This window comes from Chiloscyllium plagiosum, unplaced genomic scaffold (assembly GCF_037043375.1).
Source record: "Chiloscyllium plagiosum isolate Xiang-an unplaced genomic scaffold, Cpla_swu_hap1 HiC_scaffold_5, whole genome shotgun sequence".
Taxonomy (NCBI): Eukaryota; Metazoa; Chordata; class Chondrichthyes; order Orectolobiformes; family Hemiscylliidae; genus Chiloscyllium; species Chiloscyllium plagiosum.
This window is the reverse complement of record NW_028270143.1, coordinates 43,911,512-43,933,373: the sequence shown is the minus strand read 5'-3', so window position 1 is coordinate 43,933,373 and position 21,862 is coordinate 43,911,512. Positions and strand designations below refer to the sequence as shown.

Genomic DNA, 21,862 nt, shown 5'->3' with positions numbered 1-21,862 from the left:
TATGGCAATCACTGCTATCTAGTGATAATGCAGCAATGAAATTGAGCTTCACAGTAAATATCTACCAGTAGTTTGTGGAACTGCTTGAGTGAGTTGATATGTTACCTATGCTTTACAGATTCTCTGTTGCAATGGAATGTGGATTAAGATCCTTATGGAGTTCCAAATTGAGGTGGATGGCAAGTTAGATAGACATTTGTAACAAAACAAATTTCAGTCATTGCTTTTGAAACACAACCTCTTTTAATTCTGGAGGTGCTGAGCAGAAATATTGATGACACAGAATACTGAATTTGAAGGTAGCTAGCTTAATTTACATTTCTTTATCTGCAACATCTCTCATGACTGGGAAAACTAAGCTCTTAGTAAGATTGAAATTACAACATGCTAATCATTTCTGTAGTGATGTGAGGATAACTTCCATATATTATTTATCTAATTTGTTTTTGGTTTTGTAGTTGGAGCATATTTCTTCAATCCTTCAATCACTGCCTCTCTTTTGCAATGGTTAATGAGGATAACATCTCAAGTACCTTTAATCATTGGTTGTAAACCAATTCACACAAACCCTGCAATATACCTCTTAATTCTGGTTTGTTATTTCCCGAAGCATTGGCAGCTTTTTAATGCCCTGTGCAAATATCAATTTTTTACCTGTTAGACTAGTGAACTTGTGGAAGTCATTTCAACTTTGGACAGACCAGAGGGTCAATGAGAACCTGTTCAGCACATGCTGTTTTGATTACAGAGGTGATCATGTAGTTCCAGAAGATAACCTATATTCATAGGAAATATGAGCAGGGAATAGACCTAGAGCATTGTAATTCTGAATTTTCAATGCACTCTCTCAGTGTGAAAGTTGCTCCCTGCCAGTAGGCAGAATTGCAGAGTCATATAGTTTTAGGACAATGTGTTACTACAGTATCAATGGCTATTCTAGCTTGCATAAGGATAGCAGCAGTGCCACTTCATTATTGAGATGCCCGACAGTGGACAATAATATTGAAGTTTCATGAGTTATTTGAAAATTAGTTTTATTCTCAAACCTGTCCTTGCCATATATTTTATTCCAGGATTTTTTTTTCTCAGCTATGTTGAAGGTAGAGATTGTTCCTCATTTTCTCAACAGAGGTCATTGTTTTAAAAATAGCATGTCGCAGATTTGTAAATGAAAGGATTGAAGAAAAATCTCAATATTGCAAAAAACATTTGGTATCCTAAAATTAAGGATTAACATTCATACTCTTATTATACACATGTACATAAATTCCTGTAAATTCAAATAATTATTTCCTTTTATGATCTTTTGAAGTCAAATCCAAACATCCAATTCAAATGTGTAAATGTAGTAACTATTGTATTTAACAAAGCTCGTACACTGTACTGGCATTTATGATGAATACAGCTACAAAATGAAATTTTCTATGCCATAGGAGCAATTTTAATCATAAAGGATATCAATACTTAGATTCAGAGTATTGTTTAAATTGGTACAAATGTCAGTGCACCTGCAAGCTAGCTCCAATTGGCTAACGTTCAGGTTTAACTCAGGCCCGTTTCAAAATGTCTGCATACTATAGGTAGGTGAAGGTGGGAAACTATTTATACTTAAACTTCTGACAAATTTTATACTTTGCGTTACATGCATGGCTTTCCCCAGCTTTCTGAAGCTTGCTCTTGAAACCAAGTCTGGATTTCTGAAAAGCAATTCATGGGGTTAGTAAAACATCAGGCTTACTGGCCTTAATAAATACCCAGCACCTACAGCAGCAATCTCATGTTCTTCTGGGAAAGAGTACTTGTGGTGCAGAGCTATTTTGAGTATTTTTAAGGTATTGAGTCTATGGATCAGGATGGTTGGTGTGATGATGTCCGGCAAAAAGGAAAATAAGCATTAGCAGCAGCAATAACCTGCAATGAAAAGACCTTCAGGTTAGCAGGGAAGAGAAGTGAAGAGGAGCAACAACAGCTGGTGGTCAGCAGAGAGAGAGCAGCAAATGGGGTTGAGCAAGGAGGAGGCCCTATCTATGTCAGAAGGTATAAATCAAATGGAGGCTCAATTGCCTTGATAACTTGGATGAACAATGCATCCATAGAGTCATAGGGTAATTGATTCATACAGCATGGAAACAGACCCTTCGGCCCAATTCGTCCATGCCTAACAAGTTTCCCTAGATGCACTAGCCCCACTCCCTCCTAATGGGCCCATATCCCTCTAAATCTTTCCTGTTCACTTACCTGTCCAAATGTCCTTTTAACGTTGTAATGATACCAAATCTACCACTTCCTCGGCAGTACATTCCAAATATGAACCACCCTCTGTGTGAAAACGTTGCACTTCAGGTCCCTCTTAAACCTTTCTTCTCTCTCCTTAAAAATATGCGCCCTAGTTTTAAACTCCACTCCCCTAGGGAAGATACCTTTGCTATTCACCTTATCTATGCTTCATATCAGATGGTGGTGGACAACTGGGTCCTCAACAACAGATTGCTGGCTTGTAATCCCAACGGCTATGAATGTGACCATCGCCCTCAATGTGTTTGCCTCTACTTTTCTCTCGAGTTCTGCTAGAGACAATATCCCAGTCAGCAACAGAACACATAAAGAAGGTGACTGATAGATTCATTGCCAGGGCCACTATTATGTCAGCCTCAGCTGTCATGATGACTCCATACAATTTCTGCAGTCTAAGTTCCTCAATCTCTCTTTGAACCTGATGGTGGACTTGAAGAATATCTGATTGGCTGTGACATCTAAGAGGAATCCTGTTGTGCTTTGATCTGAAAGGAGTTTTACATGGGACAGTTAAAAATTACACATTGTACACCCCAGTCCAACACCGGCATCCCCAAATACATGAGACAGAGATGTCACTGGCTGGGTCAACATTTGTTTTCCATTGCGAAATGGCTTGAGAAGATGGTTATGAGCTGCCTTCTTGAACCACTGCAGTTCATTTGGTGTAGATGGACACACCATGCCATTAGGGATGGAATTCCACAATTTTCACACTGAAGGAACAATGTTATCTTTACAACTCTTGACGGTGAGTGGCTTGAATGGGAATTTGCAAGTTGGTGATGTTCTGAAAGGGTTAATACTGAGGACTGCTATTAGCATGACCCATTATGATGATGCCATGTGGCCATGTGAGTAGAACAGTTCAACTTCACAAAGGACGGAGATCAAACATCTGGTTCTCCTCAAAATTCCTGTAACAATACCTGTCATAACAATGTACACCGTGGCTAGTTGCTAACATTCAATAAACTATATTTTATTGATTACAAGACACTCTTCCAGTTAGACCAGGAAGTGGCTTACCTCCGGCACACTAGATCAATCATGCCAGTAGTTTTCTGAATGGTGACAGCAGCTTTCGTAATGCGCAGCAGTTGATTGTGAGCTGATATGGCACTATAATTAAATGCTATCAACAACACCCAGAAGTAATGCACTAATGCCATATGGCCACTAGGTGAGTCATTGAATGAGTGATCAGCATGCTGAAGATGCACTTTGGTACTTGGACAGATCTGAAGGTGTTCATTGGTATTTGCCAGCCTTTGTCTCAGAGTAATTGATTGTAGTTTGCTGCAATCTGAAAAACATTGCCCAATAGTGAGGAATTGAAGCTTCAGGAGTCATGGCATTGAGCACCTGTGGTCCATGGATGACTCTGATGGAGGGACAGTGAATGTGGCAACCTCAGTGAAGCACTAGCTGTTCACATTGCTGCCTTGGGTGCCAATGATTGATCATTGCGTTCATTTCTGTCATCGGACTGATGCTACACTTACATCTAAGTACCACTATCCTCTCCCCTCAACCGCATTGGCATAAAGCAATAAGCAAACACCCACCTGTTGAATTGTCAACTTTTCAGACCATCATAGTTGAAAAGGGTAGCACTGAAAAAGCTTTTTTTTTAATGACTCTTCTAAGCAACAGACTTAACACCATGACATTTTGTTCAACAGCCTTGTGGGATGGCAAACTTACTCTTCCTTTTCTATTGCTTCTATGTGGTACCACCTCTTTTCAATACTATGTTCAGATTAGTCAATTCAAGTATCTGCAGTTCTTTGTTTTATTCAATTGATTACCTGCCTCGTATGAACCTTTTGGCTAATGACCTCTGGATATTTGGGGAGTACTGCAAGAGCACAGCCTCCCTCCCCCACTTATCCACCCCCCTCCAGCATTGGAACCTCATCTTCAGGACATCTATAATCTGTTCCATGATGGCCCTAGTCAAAGAATGGCCTGCATTGTATTTGTGCACACCCTCACTCAAGGGCTGCATAAAGGAGTCGTAATCTATGGTCACGGAGGTTAGCCTGAGTCTCCCTACAGCCATCCGTGTAAGTGTTAGATTTTCCGGGTTCACGATTACAGTTACATAATACACAGAGTCAACCATCTGGAGGCAGTTGATTGAGCTCATTAAGAAGCACCAATTTAGATATTATGCCATATTTAATAAGTCAAAGGATGGGCATAGGTCGTGGATCTATCTGGTTTGCCGTGGTGCGATGATTATTCCTGATGTTTTTGTTTTTGACAGTAGTCATTGATGTTAAAGGTTTTTGTTTTTCCCTCAAAGACCTGGTCTTTACCCAAGAAAGTGAAGGCTCATATCTGTGGACCCCTCTGTCTTTTTCTCCCTCCCTACCTCTCCCAATTTTGATAATTTACACTGTGTGAATTAGTTGAATGAATGGAAAACCTTTCTATTGATGAAGTCAGTCACATCATAATGTGGTGCTTTCAATGCAACACGTAACATCCTGCACATGGGAGGAATTGGCTATGCTGGCAAACTCTATGATCCAAGCTGTAGCACTGACTTTGTCACAGGGAGATGAGCTGAAATGGTGAGATCGGGAACAAATTGCATCAGTAAACAGAAATGCTAAATTTGTGGGATGAGGATTGAGAAATCCCATTGAAGCAGCCAGTTGCATAGAAATGTAGTGCAGATGTCACCTTGATGGTCACTGGGATAGGATGGCCACCCAGTCCTGCTCCAACAGACAGCATTGCATAGTTCTATGACAATGTCCCGGGACACCCTTATTCAGCAGCGCACTGCACCTTCCACACCTGAACAAAATGGCATTGAGAATGACAGATGCTGGGACTTTAGCACCTCTTGCAAATCCTTTGGGGCCCTTCTGTAGCACTTCCTCCTCTGAATGCAGTTTTTCAGCTGCTGGAGTTTACTGTCGGACTTGGGGTTGCTGTGCATCTGTTCCTCCTCAATTCTCTGCACATTTGTGGTGCACTCACCACAGCAATGATAACTCCAGCAGTGGCTGAATATGTTGTGGATAGTTCCAATGAATCTAGTAGGAAATGTCAAACAAAACAGCTTCTTAGTGATGTGAGCAGTCAGCATTGACATCACACACAAATGACAATTTTACATGGTCCTCGATACAGTGAAATAGGGAGGACTCTGATATTGCCCTAGGCTGCCTATAAATGGATGTTAGATGAAGTAGATTCTATTCCCATGTGGGCAGCATTAGGACGTATTGCACAAATATAGTATAGGATTATAAATCAGGTAGAATTACTCAAATCCTGCAAACCCCACCTCTCTCTTGCCTCTCCCACATCACCCAAGCATTACATATAGGAATATTATGATGAACACTTACAGTTCAAAGTGAGAGGAAATCAACTCTGATTGCTTGTCCATCCTATGAGACCTTCGATTGTCTTTGTGAATTTTGACCTGCAGGTGACACATTTTTTAAGGGTGCCTGTGATTACCTTACCTTTATAGAGATGACTTTGACCAATGACATAGTCAAGATTTACCCAATGAGCCCTGAGGAACATTATAGTTCTCCCAACTGTAGTGATCCACTGTTATTCCGCCCCACCCTATTCAAGCCAGGATAGTGGTGACAATCAATGACACCACCTCTCCATCCCTTGCAATAACTTGTGCTGTTTTTTGCTCCATTGTTATCCACCTTTATGTGCCACTTTCCATAATTATTGTACTCTCTGTATCTGAACATGCAGCTTCCAAACCTGACAATTGTGTTACAAATTGCCAACCACAGTAGTGGCCCCTGAAAGCACCCGTCCCATTCTGAACCACCCCTACCCCTCCCCCACCAGCCTCTGACTTGTTGTGAACAGACCCAAGGCTGACCATGGCCCACCTCCCATCGCCAACATGGAATGACAGCCGAACTGATGACTGACTAGCCCCCCGTCTGATCTCTCTGTAGATCCCTCTGCTTCCAATGAGGCTCAGGATTTTCATCAGAGCCATAGGTCCCTCAGAACAAATGTAGCCTTAGTAAGAGCACATTCATTGATTTAAGAATTATTTTAAGCTCTCACTCTTTAGGAATTTCCCAGCTTTCTAAAGCTCAATCTTTTCTCTCCTGTCCTACTAAACATAGATGGATGTCCAATTATTTTTGAAAGGCACAATTGAAATTTGATAATATGTGGTGTTCAAATACTATACCAGAATCAACAATTCAAAATGAATATCAATGGAGTATCGGTACTCTGACAGATTAAACAAACAAATATTTAATACATTGATATGCTAGAAATATCGATCACAATTTTGTACTCCGTATATACATGGATAAAAGATTCCCCTGTGCCCTTTACTTTAATCAAGTTGGCAGTCAGACAAGCAGCAGACATTTCTTCAGGATTTTTGTGCTACTGAGCTGTAGCCTTTAGCAAAAGATCATGAGAACAAATATATCCTCATCTTGTCTTTACAGTCTTCACATGTTGAATCGATTGGGTGATTTGTCAACATAGAAACATAGAAAATATGTGGAAAAGAACGCTAAATTGTTGCAATATTTTATGTAAACCAATACCTTGTAAATGCCAGCATTAAATACACATGGTAATCCTTTATTCATTCAACAAGGGCAATCAATGACCTGCACATAAATTATCAGGTACTTTAATCTGATGTGAAAATACACTCAAACAACAACAGCACTAACACCATTTTATTTGGTTGAAAAAATAAAGCACAGCTTCATATGTTTACACTTCCTTCGGTAACGTTCCGATAAATTATGCTGCATATATAGTTTGATTCAACCTCCCCCTTCCCACCGTGTTTAACACAGCCAGCAGTGATGAGAGTAACTCTTTGCTCATTTATATTGCAATGATGTGTTGCAAGACATAACTCTACACATTTGTACTGGTTAATGACATTTGGTTGGCTAGTTTCTGCTGATTGCAAAGTGTTGATAGTTCCATGAGTTCATTACAATCAGTAGAAATTGAAAGAATGCCAGCTGGGGCACAAGATCTTTGAAAATTTTAAGTTTATGAAGTGAGCTTTGTGCTGCACTAGTTCACTAGTGAAGCAAAATCATCTTTTGTTTGCACCAGTAGCAGTCATCATCAGCAGCTTTATATATCTCTGCTCCTTCCTGAACAATGCAAACACCAGCAGCTCGGTATAAATGCACCACGAGAATCCCCCACATTAGCACGCTCTATTGACTCCTAAGCGGTAGATTTTACAGCAGGTATTCTGACAGCACTGCAACATTTTTAGGCATCCTTTATTATTCTGCAGGGCAATCGTATAATAATACATTCTAAATTAGATTTTGAACAGTTAATATGGTGATACAGATGCAAAACAACCATTGAGGCAATCAGAGTGCTCCTTTATCATTAAGGGGTAAATTATCTACAACTTCTATTGTCCGCACATGCAGGATTAAGAGGCAGAAGTTAAGAAGTCGTTGCCTGAATTTTCCTGCTCCTCCAGAAGCTTTTGATCTTTCGGTATCTTATTGAGAGATTTGGAAAACAAACACATGGAATGCATTGAAATAACCAACTAGATATTCATTAAATTCATCATCGGCCTTTAAAGGGTATCAGCTTGCTGCCACTAGGGATGGGGTGATGGGCAATGCCATGTGAGCAAGCCTGCCAGGTATTCCTCAGTGAGCCTACCAGCAAGCTTTTGTGTCCAACATATGTACCTGTGGGCAACAAGGGTTGCTGGAGGATTCTTTCTGACCTTTACACCAACCTTGCTTCCTCCCCAGCAGGCTTTACTGAGGGCCTTCCTGACTGGCCCCGATAAGGCTGCTCCACCAACCTGGTCTCTGGGACTCTATGCTGGCTCTGCCTCTGAGCACCTGTTGCAGCACTGGTGGTGACCACAACTCCAGATGGCACAGCAGGTACTGAAGAACTGCCAATATCTAATTGGCCAACAGTTCTTAGCGGCAGGAAATCCATCCTTCAGGGTCCAGGACACATGGTGCGGATCAGGCAGGTCACTGATTGCTTTTAACCATGTTAATGTACTTGGGAATGGACATTACTGGGTTGCCATGAGTTTTCTAGCTGATGGACAGCCCACCACTGTGACAGCTATATTTGCTTATCCTGTTCATTTGAACCACCAATTCTTTGCAGATAGCGTCATGCTGTTTTGACTCTTTTATAACTGCCAGTTGCAGTGCAAAAGCCCAACCAAAAGTCATTTTTGCAGATCATGCAGTCTCTGTCATGAGCACCCTCGATAAAGCATCTGCAATGACATTTTCTTTTCCAGACACATGAATGATTTTCAAATTATACGGCTGGAGAATCAAACCCCATTGAAATAATTGTAAGTTCCGGTCCCAAATTATTTTTTTTCAAAAATCAAAAGATTATAATATATAGAAATAGCAGTTCGTCCACATTATTTGTGATGTATATGTTGAAATGGTGTACAACCAGTACAAGACTCACTGTCTCTTCAGCAGCTGGATATTTATGTTGATATGCAGTCAGTTTTGACAAAAAGATAACTGAAAGGCCATTCAGTCCTGTCTTTTAATCTTGCACCGATGTCACTGGCACCAACAACGATTTTGACTGGCAATGCATAATTTGGTAAAGCTGAACCTGGTGCTGTCGTTAGTATTGCTTTCAAATTTTCAAAAGTCATTTGATAGTCTTGCATCCATTTGAATTTTTTGCCTTTTTCAATGACTTTGTTAAGGGTGCAACAAGAGTGCTGAAATTTAGTACAAACTTGCAAAGAAAATCTGCAAGCATAAAGAAAGAAACTTGTTTCAATATAATGTAGAGATTCACATTTTGTCTTTGGCACGGAAGTCCAAAATAGTCTCAACATTTGTTTCAAATTCTATCTTCGCTATATTTCTCTTCCTTCTCTCTTTATTCCTTGTTTTTCTTTCTTATCCCTTTCTCTTTGTTTTTTCTTTTCCTTTTTTCCCTAATTCATGTTTTTTTCATTTTCTTTCTCTAAATCTAGGTTTTTTTCATTTCTACCTGTATTTTAGCTAATTCCTACTGTGACAGCAGGTTTCCTTTCTTTCAATTCTGCATGTTGTATTATCGATCAAAATCTTACAACATCCTGCTTTAACTTCTACCTTCAATATATCTGTTAAATCCCACAGTTTATGCTGAGTCAAAGATTTTAAATAATCTTCTGTTATAACTTCTAGTTCTAGACAACTCTTAGCAACCTCTGAAGCCATCTTCAAATTCTGAGCTATACACTTTACTACAATACAGCTAAATTATGCACCAGAAATACTCCAAAGTGATTACCTTTGCAACTAACCTCTTCAGTGTATTATCCCAATCTGTTTGGTCTGGGACTAACACTAATTCCCTATTCTAAGGTGACATAGCCCACTATATAACTTTCCCTTCCCAGGGGCACATTTCTTCAAAGCCACTCTATTTCAAGGACTTTATAAGATTTCTCTACACAAAGATAAAAATGAAACTAAAAATCTTCCTCTCTCATATATGAATATTTCCCTTAAGCTTAAAAAAGTACAAGTTACAGAAATCTCTAACCAACTTTGAAGTTAGTTAATTTACCATACTGAGTCTCAAAACAAGCTAAATTCCATCAATAATGCACAAAACGTATTCGCTCCAAAGCCAGGCTTCGAAAATTGTTTTGTTTTTAAAAAAATCACCATGGCTACAGAAATGTTCGCATGTTAATGGTTAACATCAGACACATTGTTTACTAACACAAAAACCAGAAGCTCAAACTTACAATGCATAATATTAATAAGTATACACATAAATCCCACAATTTACATCACAGAATGTGCAGGTTGTGATGTGTATGTGCTATTCTTCTTCTAGAAGATATTGATGATGGGTTTAGAAGGAGCCTTGGCAAATTCTGAAGTGCATCTGATGCTCACTGCTGATACTGTTCATTGGCGATGAAGGGAGTTTGTGCATCACTTTACTGATGATCAAGCGTAGACTGTTTTTGTTGGAGATTGGCTGGGTTTGATTTTGTTTTCTGGGCACAAGACATACCTGGATATTTTCCACCTTGCCAGATGTTGCTAGTGTTGCAGTTGTACTGGAGTTATTTAGCTGGGAGCATGACAAGTTCAGGGGCGTAAATCTTTAGTACTATAGCTGGAGCATTGTCAGTGCACACAGCCCTTGCTGTTTCAGTGCTGTCAGTCGTTTCTTGATATTGTGTAATCGTGATCCTGTGGACCTTCAGAGAAGGCTGAAATAGATCATTGCACTTATCTTCTGCACTTACACGCTGGGCTTCCCCATCATTGAGGATGGGGATATTTGTGGAGCTTCCTTCTCCAGTGAGTTATTTAATTGTCTACCACCATTCACGTTTGGATGTAGTCCAATTGCAGAACTTAGATCTGATCGTTGGTTAGGGGATCACTTAGCTCTGTCTTTCACTTGTTACCTGATCTCCTGCAATCTTCATTGAACCAGGGTTTATCCGTGATTTGATTGTAGTGGTAGCATGGGAAATATACTGTGTCTTGAGGTTTTAGATTGTGTTTAAGCACAATTCTGCTGCTACTGATGGCCTGCAATCAATCATCAATTTTAAACTGCTGGATCTATTTGAAATCTATTCTACCCCATTTAGCATTGTGATATTGCGACGTGAAGTAGCGTGTCCTCAGTGTGAAGATAATATTTGACCCCCACAAGGATTGTTTGCTGATCACTCCTACTGATACTGTGGTGGACAGGTGTTTCTGCAGCAGGTAACATGGTGAGGATATGGCCAACCATTTTTTTTCCATCTTTTTGGTTCCTTCACCATCAGTTGCAAACCCAGTACAGCAGCTGTATCCTTTAGCACACTGGCCATCTTCATCAATATTGGTACTATTGAGCCACTCCTTGTGATGGACATTGTAATCTCCCATCCAGGGTATGTTCTGGGCTCTTGCCACCCTCAGTGCTTTTTTCACGAGGTGTTCAATATGGAGGAGGACTAAAATTCATCAGCCGAATGGACAGGAGGGGGAAACAGTAGTAAGTGGTAATCAGTAGATGGTTTCCTTGCCCATGTTTGACATGATTCCACGAGACTCCCTCTTGATAGTATACCACTGTCTTGCTACATCTGCTGGTTCTGTCCTGCTACTGGACAGGACATAGCCAGGATGGGATTGGTGGAGTTTGGGACTTTGTCTATGTGGTACAATTCCGTGAGCATGACTTTGCCAGACTGTAAACAGCTTTTGGAATTTGGCAGTAACTGTCAGATGTTAGCAAGGAGGACTTTGCAGGGTTGACAGGGCTGTGTTTGCCATTGTGGTTTCCAGTGCCTAGGTCGATGCCAGGTGGTCTGTCCAGTTTCATTCCTTTTTGGGGACATTTTAATGATTTGATACAATTCAGTGGCTTGCTAAGATATTTCAAATGGGAGTTGAGTCATTGCTATGTTGGAGTCACATGTAGGCCAGATAAGGCGGACAGATTTCCTTTCATAAAATACATTAGTGAATCAAATGGATTTCATTGACATTATTAGACTTATAACTCCTGACTTTTAAAATTCAAATTTGATCATTCGAATTTGAACACAGGTCTCTGGTGCAATATCTGGGTTTCTGTATTATGAGCCCAGTGACAATACATTACAAATTACCTCTTTGCTGATCATAAAATCTTCCATATTTTTAGAAAGCAGTTTTGGTTAAGAAATATTTACCCTTTTCCATAGATACTTTGAATAATATTGCACAGATTTATTCCAGTCAAGGAAAGAAACGTTCCATGTTAGAACTAAATATCCCTGAAACATTAAATATTACAGTGACAAGACAGTTCAATTCAGAAGAGAAAGTCTTGAAAAGCAAGCATTGAGATGTTAGACATTCATGCAAGTGAATCCCAAAGCTGATCTATTTTGCGGACAATTGTGTTCATTAAAAAAAAAATAAATTGAGAAACAATTTTTTGATTGCTAGAAGTAATCTAAATGTACAAATTTGATCATTTTAATTTAATTTGTAACTAAATTTTAACATGCATAGCTAATGGTGCAACAAAGGATACAATACAGCATACTAGAATTTTGTGGATTTATCTGATTTGCAAATAACATTTTTCTCTTTGAAACTCCTTTGCTGATCAGCTCCACTTGTTGTATTATGATTTCTTGAAATTCCTTCTGTTACACATTGCATAAATACAGGGTAGCTTCAATCACAGCAAACTTTAAATGTTTGTTATTTTCATATTTGTTTATTTTTGTTGTTGACTTTCCTTTTTAAGACACTGAAATAATCACTAAAGCGTTATAATGTCACAAGGATGGACTCATCTCACCATCTCTCAATATTTTCTCATGATCTTCCACTTGTTAAGACTACTTGACTAACATTTTAGAGTTCTAGAGCACTTCCAAAGATATCAAGAAGGTAACTAACTTCCTGTTTCATGCTAATTGAGATAAAAGTTTTCAGTTGCTGGGTAAAATGACATTTTGTATCAATACACTGTAACTGTTAGATTTAGCAGTGTGTACAATCATTTTTTCCCATGTCTTTCGTTATTCTATTATACCACAGCAGGTTAAAGTCTAAGTAGCAATTCTGACCTCCAAATGTTAATTTAAATCTGCAGTAATTGTAGAAGGGTAACATTCATCTAAACACATATATGTTAAATATGAAAACAAAAATTCATCCAGTTCTAATTTTTGGTTGTAATATGTGGCTACAGGATTATGAAATTCTAAGGTCTGTAATTATACAATAAGATGTTAATGCACAACTTGAATTCCTATCCCTGCTATTTTAATGGGCGTTTAACCTTGTTTGTATATCATGCTGTAATTTGAGGCAATCAAGTTTTCAAAACAGAAAGCTTTAGTTTCTTTATGGTCAATATTCTAAAAAGGAACTAATTACATTTTAATATACAGTTATTAATTAACAAGATGAAGATCAGAGAATCAGAGATTCAATAATCATATGCTAAAATTGAATATAAAAATGTTATGAAGAAAGTAATTCAACTAAAAAAAATCATCCTTATTCCAAATATTTTTCTCCTATAATAGCCAACATCTACCTAAATTAACATGAAGTTTTCTTGAATAATATTGTTTTGAATGCTTAAGTAAATTCTTTGTTGTGCTGCATTGCCATCTTCTTCCTTCTTCCTTATCACCTCAGCAGTTTTATAAGACTGTCTCCCTGACAGCTGCTTCTTTTTCTGATCATTTTTGAGGACTGACTCCACAACTTTCTGTTTTGAAAGGGTTTCTCTACCCTGCTCAGCAGGTAGTTACTGATGAAATTGTTAAATTTCAAATCTGTAACTATCCTCTGTTTGGACTTCAATGTCCCACTTTCAGGAGTCCAGTATTGGATTCAACAAATCAAAGTGTAGAAAACTAATAGAATAAATTTATTAGGCATTTAAATGGCTGTAAATATTTTGTGACTATGGCACAATATTTATAAAATGCTCATTTGCCATCTAGTGTTAGATACCAATAATGCATCAATCTTTATATAATTGCTATTTTATTATAATGACTTTCTCTCTTTTTTGCAAACATTTGGTATGTAGTTGAAATATCAACTGTCCGTGACCAGGCTGGCGTATGAACAATCCAACCGCTTGTCTTCAGTCATGTTTGCTTGAATGGAAAACAAGAAAATCTTGGCTGCCCTCTTCATCTTCTTCTCCCTGAAGGGTTGTGTAAAGCTTCTGGATATGAAATGAAAGAAAGGGACAGGCTGTAGCATATATTGGTCTGAGTAAACAGAAACAGATGAGTAGCTTCTGAAAGCAGCAGCAATTTGTCATGCATCAAGTGAGAAGGGAAAGATAGTTTAAAACCCTGCAGGACTTGTTGTCCAGCCTTGCCAGATGTCGCTCTCCTCATGCTTCCCCTGTCCGCAATATCTATTACCTGCTCTTCCAGTAGTGACAGTACATGGAGGGAATTGTGCGTCTCTTCCTGATGCAGCCCGCTCCCTGCAATTGTGTGAAAACTTACCCTAGAGCAAAGAAGGAAGTGTGCAAGTGTGGGAATATGAGTTGTTTTGAGATTAGTGTTACTAGGATAAGGAATATTACAGTTGGAAGGAAGTGAAGGTATTATTAGTGAAGAGAGGAGCAGTTTGCAATAAGTGCTGAAGGTGTTGAAATGAAGTGTGTGATAGTGATTGGAGGAGCGAGCTGGTAATTGGGTCAAGTAAGATGAGGAAATACCTTTAGTTGAGGGTACTAAATTTTGATGGCATACTTTCGGTACGAAATGGCATCCAAGTTTTTTATTAATTCATGGAGATGGACCGACCTCCCTTGGCTGATGAATCAGTACTCCTCCAGGTTGAACACACTTGGAAGCACTGATGGTTGCAAGGGTGCAAAATGTACTCTGGGTGGGAGTTTTCATTTTCCACCATCAAGACTGGCTCAGCACCAGCACTACCGATCGATCTGCTTGCGTCCTAAAGGACATAGCTGCCAGACTGAGTCTGCAGCAGGTGGTGAGGGACCCAACAAGAGGGAAAAACATACTTCATCTCATCCTTACCAATCTGTCTGCTGCAGATGCGTCCGTGCTAAATGGGATAAACTTCAAATAGATTTGCAACTCAAAACTGGCCATCCATGAGGCACTGTGGGCCATCAACAGCAGTAGAATTCTACTCCAGGAAAGTCTGGCCCGGCATATCCCCTACTCAATGTTTACCACTCAGTCAGGGATCAAAATTCTGGTTCAAAGGAGAGTGTAGGAGGGCATGCCAGGAGCAGCACCAGGCATACCTAAAAAGCAAGGTATTAACCTGGGGAAGCTACCAAACGGGGCTACTTGTAAGCCATGATGATGGATAATTAAACAACTCAGTGGAGGAGGAAGCTTCACAAATATCTCCATCCTCAATGATGGCAGAGCCCATCACATCAGTGCAAAAGATAAGGCTGAAACACTTGCGGCAATCTTCAGCCAGAAATGCTATGTGGGCGATCCATCTCGGCCTCCTACAGTGGTCCCCAGTACCAGACACCAGTCTTCAGACAACTCAATTCATGCCACATGATGTCAAGAAGCAGTTGGAGACATTAAATACTGCAAAGGCTCTGGGCCCTGATGATATTCACATAATAGTACTGAACACTTGTGCTCCAGAACTTGCCACTCGCCTGTACTTCTTCCAGTGCAATTACTACACTGATATCTACCAAACAATGCCCAGGAATATCCTGTACACATAAAGCAGGACACATCTAACCTGGCCAATTACTGCCCCATCAGTTTACTTTCAATCATCAGTAAAGTGAAGGAAAATGTCACCAACAGTGCTATCAAGCAGCACCTGCTCAGCAATAACCTGTGCAGTGACGCCCAGTTCGGGTTCCGCCAGGGCTACTCAGCTCCTGACCTCATTACAGCCTTGGTTTAAACATGGACAAAAGAACTGAATTCCAGAGTTGATATGAGAGTGACTGCCCTTGATGTTAAGGCTGTATTTGACTGAATGTGGTATCAAGGAGCCTGAGTAAAACTGTAATCGGTGGGTTTAAGGGGTCAAACTCTCCACTGGTTAGAGTCATACCTGACACATAGGACAATGGTTGTGGTTGTTGGAGGTCAGTTATCACAACTTCAGGACATTTCTGCAGGAGATCCTCAGGGTAGTCCTCTCATGCCCAAACATCTTCAACTGCTTCATCAATGACCTTCCCTCTGTCATAAATGGGGATTTTCACTGATGATTGCATAATGTTCAGCACCATTCATGACTCCTCAGATACAGAAGTAGTCCATGTTCAAATGCAGCAAGATCTGAACAATATCTTGAACTGACAAGTGGCAAGTAAGGTAAAAACAAGGACTGCAGATGTTGGAAACCAGAGTCTAGATTAGAGTGGTGCTGGAAAAGCACAGCAGGTCAGGCAGCATCCAAACATTCATGCCACACAAATGCCAGGCAATGATCATTAATCAATAAATACAATCCATCCACCACCCCTTGACATTAAATGGCATTACTATTACTGAATTCTCCATTATCAACATCGTTGAAGGGTTACAATTGACCATAAACTCAACTGGACTTACCTCATAAACACAATGTCAAAATTCCTGGATGGGTGCAGCTCCAATACTCAAAAAGCTTGACACCACCCAGAACAAAACAGCTCGCTTGACTGGCACCATATCCACAAATGTCCACTCTCTCCATGACTGATGCTCAGTAGAAGCAGTGTGTACTATCTATAAAATAGTCATGATTCAGAGGTGCCAGTGTTGGACTGGGGTGTACAAAGTTAAAAATCACACAACACCAGGTTATAGTCCAACAGGTTTAATTGGAAGCTAGTGTGCTTCCAATTAAACCTGTTGGACTATAACCTGGTGTTGTGTGATTTTTAACTTTATCTATAAAACATAATGACAAGGGCAGCAGATACATGTTCCTTTGCACCTACTCACCATTCCGACTTAAAAATATAATGCTAGCCCTATCAGCAAAGCCTATGTTTCTTTTCATTCTCTCATGAAACATGGTCATTGCTGGCTTGGGCCAGCATTTATTGCTCATTCCTAGTTGCCCCTAAGAAGGTTATGGTGAGCTGCCTTCTTGAACTGCTGCAGTTCAAGTGCAATAGGTTGACCCATAATGCCCTTAGAGGAGAGTATTCCAAGATTTTGACCCAGCAATAGTGAAGCGTTGGCAATATATTTCTAAGTCAGGATTATGAGAAGATAATTTCCCTTGAGAAGGTTATGGTGAGCTTTGTTCTTGAACTGCTGCAGTCCATGTGCTGTAACACAGTGACATTAAAGGAATAGTGACATATTTCTAAGTCAGCTGATGGTGTTCTCATGTATCTGCTGCTTTTGTCCTTCTACATGAAAGTGGTCATGGGTTTGGAAGGTGTTGTCTAAGGAGCCTTGGTGAATTTCTACAGTGCAACTTGTGGATAATACACATGGTTGCTACTGACCATCAGTGTGCATGGAAGAAGTGACTGTTTCTGAGTGTGGTACAGTAAGCGGGCTGCTTTGTCCTGAATGTCTTAAGCTTCTTGATTGTTATTGGGGGTGCACTCATAAAGCCAAGTGGGGAGTATTCCATCACACTGCTGACTTGTGCCATGTAGATGGTGGGTTTTGGGAGTCAGAAGACCAGTTACTTGCTGCCTAGCCTCTGACCTACATTTGTAGTGACAGGATTTGTATGCCTAGTTCAGTTCAGTTTCTGGTCAATGTTGATAGCTGAGGATTCAGCGATAGTAATGCCACTAATTGTCAAGGAGCAATCATTAGATTCTCTCTAGTTGGAGATTCTCATTGTCAGCCCAAACTTGGATATTGTCCAGGTCTTGCTGCATTTGGACATAACAATTCCAGCATCTTTAGGACTTGCAAATGGTGCTGAACATTATGCAATCATGACAAAACATCCTCATTGCTGACCTTATGATGGAGGGAATGTCATTGATGAAGCAGCTGTCGATGGTTAGGTCTAGGGCCCTATCTTGAGGAACTCCTGCAGAGATGTCCTGAAGCTGAGCCGAGTGACCTTCAACAACCACAGCATTTTTCTTTTGTGCCAGGTATAACTCCAAACAGCGGAGAGTGTGTCCTTTCATTCCATTGACTTTAGTGTTGCTAGGGCTCCTTGACGCCACATTCAGTCAATTAACAAGGGGCAGTCAATCTCAGCTCACTTTTGGAATTTAGCTTGTTTTTGTATGTTTGAACCAAGGCTGTAATGAGGTCACTAAAATGTGTTGAAATGGCCAAATGTCTTAAAGATCTTAAAATGGCCATTTCTACTGCCTTATAATCAGTGGCATCTACCTCAAGTAACAGCTAATAAACCTCCCAAACTTCCCTGAAAAGTTTACTTTACAGTAATAAGGATACTATTACTGCAAAGTTGGCTACTTATCTACTGTGCACATGGTTTGAAAGAAATTATCAAAGTTTCTAAAAAAATCTGCTTTATCAGAATTCAAAAATAAATGAGCAAAGTGAATTGACTCAGCTGTCAAAAGTACCTTCATGGGACAAAGTAAAATTCTTTCGCCCACCTTGAGCAGTCCTGATTCAAGTTATCTTTCCTGCCAATTTCTCCCTCATCCCTCCTTACTCTTTCTCACTTCTGTTTCTCTCTTTCTTCACTTTCTCTCCCTCCTTCTCTAATTTTAACCTCTCTACCAATGTTCTATTTGTTTCATTATCCTCAGTTTCCACCTGTAAACCCGTGGCCATCCCTTTTAAAATTTTGAGGTTGTTGACTTTTGAGAAAACTTCTAATCCCAAATGCCTCACAGAATCATTTAATTGTACCGAAGAATGCTTAGGCACTAAATTTAGATATTTCTATATTAGCAATGCAAACTCAAGAAAGTCTTTTGCAATATAAATAAAAGGTCTCAAAGTAATGATTTGCACACTCTAATTCTTTTGTATCTTCTCTGGGTTCAATCACGGACAGGAGCTCCCAGTTGTTAGAGTGTGTCTGCACGTGAGGTTCCTCAATTTGTTACTACTCTGGTTCGGAAACCCAAATCACCTGAGTGAGGAAGGATGAACTTGTTTATTCATCTGCTCCCCAAGTTGCTTGCAGCAAGGCTAATTTAAAATGTATCCTTTCCCTTGTGGATACCTTTCTCCCAGACCAAATTAATTCATAGTTTTAATAGGAACCAATTCAACTAGGCTTCCTTGAGTTAAAAAGAGTGGGTGAGTTTATTAGGTTACTAAATGTAGGAAGAATCAGGAAGAAGAAGTGAATCCTAAAAAGTAAAAGTAGTAAAAAAAAGGACGAACTGTTATTTTGATTATCGGTGAAGAGTAAATAGCAGAACATCGAGAAACCACTTATGGACTACTGTGTACTGTGCTAGTCACCATACTCTTGAAGGATGTTAATACATTGGAAGCAGTTCAGAGAAGGTTTACTGGACTAATACCTGGAAAGAGCAGATTGCCTTATGATGAAAAGCTATACAGGCTAGATCTGTATTCTCTGAAGTTGAGAAGAGTCAGTGGTGACTTAATTGAAACATATAAGATCCGAGAGAACTTTATGAGTGGATATTTGTCTTTCTGTTTGAAGTTTCCTGACTCTATACAGGTGAGCCATTCCATATGTTCAAACAGGACTGTGCCAGATAGTCACTGGATTTACATCCACAGTCAGTGTTTGGTTGTAGCAGTTCTCTCTTAACAGACAATTAAAAGTTCAACATGTCTAAAAGTACTTTGGAGTTCTGATCTGTCATCATTTCACTATGTTTTGGATGAGATGATAAGCTTCATATATCTGTTTCAGCAATTTGGGTATACATTACTATTTAATGATGAGGGAGTTTTCCCCATGTCCTCTGTCACCATTAGAACTCTGTCATCTTATTATTTTGATGATCTTGAAATATGTGGATGTTTGCTGCATGTGTCTATTTCGTGGTCTCTCTACTTCAAAGTATTGCATTTGAAATGCATAGAAATACTTTTGAAAGTTGTGATCACACTCCATAGAAGTGCAAGTTTAGTTTGAATCATTGCTATTGTAAGACAATGTTATCCACATAGTAAGTGAGCAGATGTAATTCTACAGTTGTTGAGCAAAATCTCTTTTTTTTTCATACTTATAGGTTATTTGCGTTCATGGAAATAATCCGCAGAAATCAGAACTTCTAAAAACTGACAGCCCTAAGAATTCGCAAAAACACATATGGACAGAAAGCAGCAAAGACCTCTCCATCAGCCGTCTGCTTTCACAGACATTGTCTGGCAAAGAGAATGCTACTGCTGTGGACCTGCATTACGAAACTCCAGTACCGTACTCTGACCAGGACATATGGGATTGGTTACGAAATGCATCAGATCAGAAGGAGCCCCGCCCTCGACTTAAGAGGCGACCTATAGTCAAAACGGGCAAATTTAAGAAAATGTTTGGCTGGGGGGACTTCCATTCCAACATCAAAACTGTCAAGCTAAATCTACTCATCACAGGCAAAATAGTGGACCATGGAAATGGTACCTTTAGTGTCTATTTCCGTCACAATTCAACTGGCCAGGGGAATGTTTCTGTCAGCCTGGTACCCCCTACAAAAATTGTGGAATTTGACTTGGCTCAACAGACGGTGATTGATGCCAAAGATTCAAAGACATTTAACTGCCGTATTGAGTATGAGAAAGTGGACAAGGCAAAGAAGACTACGCTTTGCAACTATGATCCATCAAAAACCTGTTACCAGGAGCAAACGCAAAGCCATGTGTCATGGCTGTGCTCCAAACCCTTTAAGGTTATATGTATTTATATTTCATTTTACAGTACAGATTATAAACTAGTGCAGAAAGTGTGTCCAGATTACAATTACCACAGTGACACTCCATATTTCCCCTCTGGCTGAGGGTGACCTGATTGGCATCTGAGAAAACGGTTACTGTAATTATGGTATTGTAATGAATTCTATATCTTAGTCTTCATTTGTATGAATGGTTTGTACTGTATATAGTTTATTCAGTGTTATTTCAGCTACCTATGACCATTAACTTGTAACTGTCTCTCTTGCTTGTTTATGGTTTTAAGAACAAATGAAATGAAAAAAATAACCTTTTATTTGTGTAGCCATTATAGCTTACAACAAATTCATGTACAAAAAATTATTATAATTAATGTAACTGGTGAAAGAACAATTTAAGAGGTATACATATACCATATTATTCATTGCTGTATTAAAGTATTTTATTTCTGGAAGATATGATATGTAAATAGTAATAAAATACTAAAAGATTTCAGTTTCAAAATGTGGATACCCTTGAATTATGGCACATCAATAATTATTGAAAATTTCCCTGTGACTTTTGCTTCTTTATTTGATGAATATGTATGATGGTGCTTTTGGTCCAGGATGTTTATTATGGATGGATTGTGTAAACTGAGACAGACTCCTAAACAAATACAAATTTCCACTCAGAACAAATGTTTTGCATCGCTGTTGATACAGCATCTTCCACTGGATATTTATTGATGATTATATTGATTTGTGGCAGATGCCACAATGTTAGCTACTGCTACACAGGTGTTTGACAAATATATTCAACTGCTACCAAAGCTGAATGCTGCCAGTTTAAGTATCCATATTTAGAAACAAACTTTGACAACACACTTTGCAATTTCACTTGGACATTGCAATAGAAAATATAGGATCCGTAAAACATAGCAACAGAAATAGGCCATTCAGCACATTGAGTTTATTCTGCTATTTAATAATATCATGGCTAATCTGATAATTCTCAACTCCACTTTCCTACTGTTTCCCTATGACCCTTGATTCCCTTACTGATTAAAAATATGTCTGTCTCAGAAACTAGCAGGAGAATGGCACAATCTTCAGTGAAATGAAATGAGCATTGAAAAGCAGCCTGCTTTGCTTTTTTGCCAATGTTTCTGCCCGAAACGTCGATTCTCCTGCTCCTTGGATGCTGCCTGACCTGCTGCGCTTTTCCAGCAACACGTTTTTCAGCAATCATCCACAAAAATTGTGCCAAGAATTTCCTAAGTGAAAGCTA

General features: G+C 39.4%; 1 protein-coding gene across 3 annotated transcripts in view; it reads left to right on the top strand.

Annotated features, from left to right (window-relative positions):
- Positions 1 to 21,136, top strand: part of LOC122549806 (neurexophilin-1) — a 125,417-nt gene extending 104,281 nt beyond the window's left edge. For all 3 annotated transcript variants that reach the window (XM_043689867.2, XM_043689865.2, XM_087986840.1), the window contains one exon: positions 19,939 to 21,136. In XM_043689867.2, the coding sequence (XP_043545802.1) occupies positions 19,939 to 20,700 (762 nt within the window). In that variant the 3' untranslated portion in view covers positions 20,701 to 21,136. The remainder of the gene's footprint in view (positions 1 to 19,938) is intronic.
- Positions 21,137 to 21,862: the final 726 nt, after the last annotated feature.